The sequence below is a fragment of the Rutilus rutilus genome (genome assembly GCF_951802725.1).
Source record: "Rutilus rutilus genome assembly, chromosome: 4".
Lineage (NCBI taxonomy): Eukaryota > Metazoa > Chordata > Actinopteri > Cypriniformes > Leuciscidae > Rutilus > Rutilus rutilus.
In genome coordinates, this window is record NC_140212.1 from 39,563,821 (window position 1) to 39,570,658 (window position 6,838).

The 6,838-nt window shown below is 38.0% G+C and overlaps 1 protein-coding gene across 1 annotated transcript; it reads left to right on the plus strand.

Moving 5' to 3' along the window:
• Positions 1-405: 405 nt before the first annotated feature.
• On the plus strand, positions 406-6,402 carry LOC311289079 (uncharacterized protein; the record flags this gene model as incomplete). The annotated part of the gene is made up of 5 exons (XM_084406838.1): positions 406-1,011; positions 1,186-1,236; positions 1,332-1,463; positions 1,628-1,821; positions 6,334-6,402. Exons 1-5 carry the CDS (start codon positions 450-452, stop codon positions 6,400-6,402), a joined length of 1,008 nt encoding a protein of 335 aa, XP_084262964.1. The 5' UTR covers positions 406-449.
• Positions 6,403-6,838: the final 436 nt, after the last annotated feature.

Below are 6,838 nucleotides of genomic sequence, written 5' to 3' on the forward strand. Positions count from 1 at the left end.
AATTTCTGCTGAATGAGTCAAGTCACGCACTGTACAAAGCATGAGGGGGGAAAATAACATTTAAAGGAATTTTGTGGATTTAATACAAGTTAAACTCCATCAGCAACAAACAATAAAAAAAAATTTGTCCGGCACTTACACTTGATGTAAATGGGCCAAGCAGTTAACATTAAAATACACACTGTTTCAAAAGTAAAGCCACAAGGCTTAAACCAAGTCAAAGTTATTTTCTGTTGAGATCAACAGTGCCACAAATGTTGTGAATAGAGATAAACATCTACTGCACCCGGAACATCCCTTTGATTATGATTAACAATTAACTTGAACTACTTATTTATCTGAAGCAATGTAAATCATATACAAAAGACAGTAAATCAGGACACTATAAAAGCAACATGAGAGGCTGTGAGGATGACAGAGCAAGAGCTGGAAACAAACATCAGTGAAGAATGAAGGGTTTAGTATGTTTACTGCTGCTGTTGGAAACCTTTGTGTGTGTCGTACAGCATCAGGTAGATGGAGGACTCAATGAGAATGAGATCAGTCAACAGCTCAGATCTGAGGACGGAAGACAGAATCCACCTCAAACAGACACTTTGAGAGATGAAGCTTCAACTGACAGCCAACAAAACTACCATCTGTTCTTCACTGACATCCATGCAGCGCTGAGAGAACTGACCGCCACAGTTACAGAGCAGAAAACAAACATCAGAGAACTGACCGCCACAGTTTCAGAGCAGAAAGTGAACATCAGAGAACTGACCGCCACCGTTACAGAGCAGAAAACCATCAACAGAGAACTGACCGCCACCGTTACAGAGCAGAAAGTGAACATCAGAGAACTGACCGCCACAGTTTCAGAGCAGAAAGTGAACATCAGAGAACTGACCGCCACCGTTACAGAGCAGAAAACCATCAACAGAAAACTGACCACCAACATCAGAGCTTTAGAGACGAGACTGAGGGAACAACAGACGTTTATCCTGGAAGAGATGAACAAGAAAAATGACGGTATCTCACCAAAACATTCACTCTTTTATCAATGATCCTCAAAGTAAAACACCAATGAAATACATTGCATAGTGTAAATATAAGTGTAAAGTTGAGTGTATAATGTGTAAATTGTGTTATCTATTACAATAAGCAGTGTGAATGTCATTTAACAGAATCATTATTCCTTCACAGAAATATCTAATCTTACTCTGAGTCAAGTGGAGTTGAGAAAGGAAAATAGAGGTGAAAGTGTGCTTGAATGATGTTAAATTCAGTCTATACATTCTCAGTGTAATACAGTAATATATCAAAATATTGCTTATGTTTTTCAATAACAGACAGAGAAATAGCTTTTTCAGCTTCACTGATGCAATCTGGCAGTGGATATATTGGTCCTTTTACCACTGAAATCACACTAACCTACAGGAACGTCTTCACAAACATAGGGAACGCCTACAACCCAATTACAGGTAATTATTAATAAAATTGAGTCATAAATCTCATTTTATAGTGTAATGTGTTAATAAGAGAATTAAATGATCTGCCATCTTTCAAAGCTTTTACACAGTGTGATTGGTAATAAAGCAATCATGCAGGAAACATCTGATTCTGTATCTCTTGTTATTTGATTTAGGTGTTTTCACAGCCCCACTGAAAGGAGCGTACATGTTCAGAGTCTCTGTATTTAGTCTTGGCCCAACTCAATCAGCTGCATCTATTTATAAGAATGGAGAGCGTGTGGTTTCGGCAGATGCTTATCAGGCTAAGGATTATTTAAACTCCTCTAATGGAGTTGTGTTGATCCTGGAGGTTGGAGATGTTGTCTATGTGAGACTTTGGTCTGGCGCGAGGATATATGATAGTCACAATAACCACAGCACTTTCAGTGGTTTCCTACTGTTTCCCTTAAGAGAACAGGAGCTTTGCAGAATGTGATTCCAATAATTCTGAACCTTCAGCATATGATTTAAGATGAAAATCATGAAGAATCATTAACATGATTAAGTAATATTAATGAGAACTAATGTGTGTTTGAAATTTGCAATGGATTACTGTATAAAAGTCTGAGCTGTTTCAAAGAGTTTCATCACTGAGACAGACAGGACCCATGAAAGTCATGTGACTCAAGTGTTTTGTTCAAGTATTAAATCTAGAATGCTAAGTAATATCTTTTTAAGTGTACTTTCTTATTGATCCTTGATCTGCATCTCTTCATCCTACATAATAATAAGAGAATAAAGAGACGTTCATATTTATCAGTCCCACCTGGATTTTGTGAATTGTTGTGTGTGAATTATTATTTTCTTTTTTTGCAAGTAAAATGATGGCAATTTCCAGAAGGTTGGGCCTAATTTTCTTAGGATGGGCAATGTAAGGAAAACATGTCAATGAAGCTCAAAAGGAATCATTAATTTATTGAGAATTTTAAAAGAGTTATTTTACGGCCAAACAAACAAGTCGTCCAGCGTTCACTTGAACTAGCAGCTCAGCGGATATTAATATCTAAACTATAGTAAAAAATACTATTTATTAGCACTGTAACATAGATCAGCATTCTAAGACATTACATTTGTAAGCACAATAACACAAGACACTTATTTTTTTTATACAAACGAGACTTTATTAACTATTCTACACACAAAACTAATACCTAACACATTCACACAAGTTTCGCAGAAAGAAAGAAAGTGATGAAATAATTTTTTTAGAGTGAAATTATGAAATCCCAAGATTCTAGCAATACATGCTGTCACATTTAGACTCTATGACTCTTATTTTGAAAGGACTGCTGAAGTGCATATATACCCATGAACAGTTTACACAAATATACACACACACACACACACACACACACACACACACACAATTTAGATGCTGGCAAAATAACATCATATATACTAGATTTTTGGTTATTTTTTTGTTTAGGTGGTGTAATAGGCCCTCTGCTTAGTTCCATGGTTTTGTGTATATCATTTTCTTTCCTTTTGTTGGTTGTTGTTTTTTTCTGCTTAATGTTTTGTTTGTTATATGATTTAACATTCAAAGAAACCACACCAAACTCTTGTACAAATGTTAACAGTATATTTCCCCTGAAACAAACTAACATATATAAAATACTGTTGTACTCACATTGTGGGTCAATTCTCAACTGAACTCAAACCCATGTGCAGCGACGGCTGCCATTTTAAAGGGGTGGTATAATGCCCTTTTCACAAGATGTTAAATAAGTCTTTGATGTTCCCCGAGTGTGTATGTGAAATTTTAGCTCAAAATACCCCACAGATATTTGCATATAGCATGTTAAAGTTGTCACTTTTTGAGGGTGAGCAAAAACGCACCGTTTTGTGTCTGTTCCTTTCAATGCAAATGAGCTGCTGCTCCCGGCACAGAGGACGGAGCTCCGGAGTCAATGATGGAGAGACTCAAGAAGAAGTGACAACATGTAGAATGCAACAGGACATTTCTGAATGGTTAGTTGATGAATTTATGTAGCTTATGTGTAGTTATCTTCTAGTCATTGATTAGCATATTTTGTCTTGATGACCTATAAATTCGAACGATATAAAATATTTAAAATATATATATTTTAACGAACCATCATTCTATCGTTTCTTAGGGGGGGTTTCCTGGGTTTGTTGATTGGCTGGCGGTCTTGTCGTGTCTGGATTGATGTTCTGGGTGGCCAATCACGTTGTGGTGTTGGCGGATGAATGGAAGCGTTCGAGTCTCTGTTTGATGTTGAAGTTTGAGGCGGGCTCTCCGGCAAAACTTAACTTAGAACACGAGACTCAACGGAAATAAAATAAACTAGGTAAAAGAAAAGTGAGTGAGAAGAGAGTATAGATGGCTTGAATGAAGCAGTGCATTTTCTCTGATTTTTGTCTACTCGTATTTGTCTGCTCATCTGAGATTTGGTTAGAGTCCTGAGATTTTAACCTGATGAGTCTGTCCAGTCTCTTTGAGAGCTTCCGACCAATTAGGTATTGTCTTTAGTTCAGAGGTGGCTGTTTCTCCTCCTCTCACCCTAGATTACACGTTATCTGTGGTCTCTTAACTTCCGGCTCTAAGCAGAGAGTACAGTTTGGACATTTCTATTATAAGAATACTATACATTTTACACAGATTTCATTCAAGCCAAAATTTGAGTTATGAACAGAGATTTACACTCATACCAAGCAAGGCACACTTTTAATCAACCATTCAATAGTTATAACAATTGCATAAATTATGTGTGATCTAAGCATAACAGTCAAATATATAGGTTGTAGAAATGCTATAGAATCATGCAGTTGAAGTCCATCAAGCATTGTTTTGGAATGATTTAATTTTATATGTGAAAACAGTCTGTGTTTTTTTCTGTGGATTTCAATCCTGTGGTAAAAGGTCACTCACAGGTCTTTAAGGAGAGGAGGGTCTGTTTGGGATATTTTGTCTTGGGATCAAACAACTTCTGGCGTTATCTTGGTGGGGCTCGAACTGTGCCCTCTCCAAACCAATCCGTCATTTAAAAAAACTGCCTAATGTTCACTGGATCACTGCTGCCATAAACAGTGGCGGTTCTACATTGAATTACACCCTGGGCGAGACCCCCTTCGAGCGCCCCCAATACCCCAATATTACAATATTAGAACAATATTATGGTGAAATTAGATCTCATGTTTGAGTTAAAACCGAATTATTGTTAAGCATAGCAAGAATCATAGCAAAAAGGCTAACAAATAAGAGTTATACCCAACAATTAATATTGCCCCTTCATTCATGACATGGATACCGTAATCATACAGAGAAAACATAGTTGCATTGCATACCTTTATCTTTCGCTCGTTTCTAAATTGGGCACCTGATGGCTTTGACCTTTCTTGTCCATCTCTTATTTGGCACTCGACATCGACAATCAACAGATTTCCCCTGATCCCCCCCATACCAACTGTCACTCACGAGTCACGACCAGAAGTCAAGACTAAACCAATTCACCTTGGTGGTGGTGACCAAGTAATCGTTTTGTATTACCTATTTTTATTAGCCATTCAGACCATTCAGAAAAACAAAAATGTGCAGGAAATATAGAGGCCTGTATTTATAATATTATGAATGAAATTCGCGTTATTTGGAAGAAAGTCGAGGTGTGACTGACTTCGATAACTATATGGATTTTTATATATTTCTGTCCGACCACAACGTTGCAGAGGAGCGAATGCAAACAAAATGAAAACAGAACAAAAATGCGCTACTCATTTACGCTTCACAGACTGTTTATTAGATCGGACCAATAATAAACAGCACAGCGCCCCGAACTTGCCAGTCGCAGGCCGATCTCGATCACGCGACACTGTTACTAGGAGATCCAGACTCTGGAGATCCAGTGAAGAAATCCATTGAATTTGCCTCAGAATTAATAACATCATCGCTGCGAGATCCAGTGAGAAACATTCCGATTCGGCGCAGAGTTCTCTGTATAAACCATAGATATCAGATCAAAGAGCGCTGATGTGGAAACCAGGAGAAACACTTATGGAAGGCTTTCAGTCCACAAATCAGCAACATTCATCATGGATTTAATGTAGTAACTCTAACCATGTAGTAACTCTAACTATGGTATTGTGACAGAAATGGTCAAACGCTTACAAGTACTACACATCTTTTTTTTCACGTTACGTGTCAGAACGTAAATGTTGTTTAGTGATTGTTGTATCACATGTGAGTGTATGCATGTTTCTTGTTGTGTTCTTCTCTCTCTCCCCGCTCATTTGAGTGCAACAGGTGCAGCTGTTAAGTGGGTGCGGCTGAAGCCACTCAGCGTGTCAGCGTGTGTATAAAAGCAGTGTGAACCGTCTCTTCGTCGAGTTCACCCTCCTGCTTCCGTGGTAGAGCGTGTGTGTACGACTGCTGCCCAAAACGAGTTGTAAATCTAGAGTGAGATTCGTGCTGTCTGTTCATCAGTGAGAGCTGCGCTGCGTCCCAGCTCATGTGAACTTTCCTATAGAGGAGCTTTAACTGTTGTAGCGGTATAGGCCGGTAATTGTATTTAGCTTACTCCTCTTATCTTTGTAAAAAGAACAAACCCTGAGAGAGACAAGAGGCCCTTTTTCTTTGACATTATTTTTCTCCTGTTTACTGGTCAGTAAGGGAGGTAAGAACTATGTATTTTATTTATAGTTTTAATTCCAGGTAAGAGGGCTTAAAACTTAGTTAGAGACTCCCTTTTTGTTTGTTATTTTGGCCGACTGAAAAACCTCTCAGTGACATACTTTTTTTAAAGAACAGCAAAGACCCTTTTGTAAACAAATAAACCACTTTTCTTGATATCTTGGCTGTGTGCCGTTGTGTTTACGGGAGCAGGAGATTGAACTCCGGGCGTCATCCATTTTAACGGGTGTCGCTCTCGATGTTCGTGCATGTGGCACGTAACATAAGTCAATAACTAAAATTTTAAGTCAGCGCTCCTTGTAAATTAAGTTAGTTGGAGCCCTGAATTTACTGCTGGCTTTAATGTAGGTAGTGGCTAAACATAATTTATTTAGGCAAGGCAAGTTTATTTATATAGCACATTTCATACACAATGGCAATTCAAAGTGCTTTACATAGAAGAAATTAAAATATAAAAAGAAATAAGAATAATTAAAACAGTTTAGAAAAATAAAAAATAAAATACAGTACAAACAAGTCGGACGAACAGTGGCACAGTGCTCATTCAGTAAATGCATAGTTAAACAGATGTGTTTTGAGTCTGGATTTGAATGTGACTACTGTAGGAGCACATCTGATCTCCTCTGGAAGCTGTTCCAGCTGCGGCTGGCATAATAGCTAAAAGCAGACTCGCCATGCTTAGAGTGAACCCTTGGTA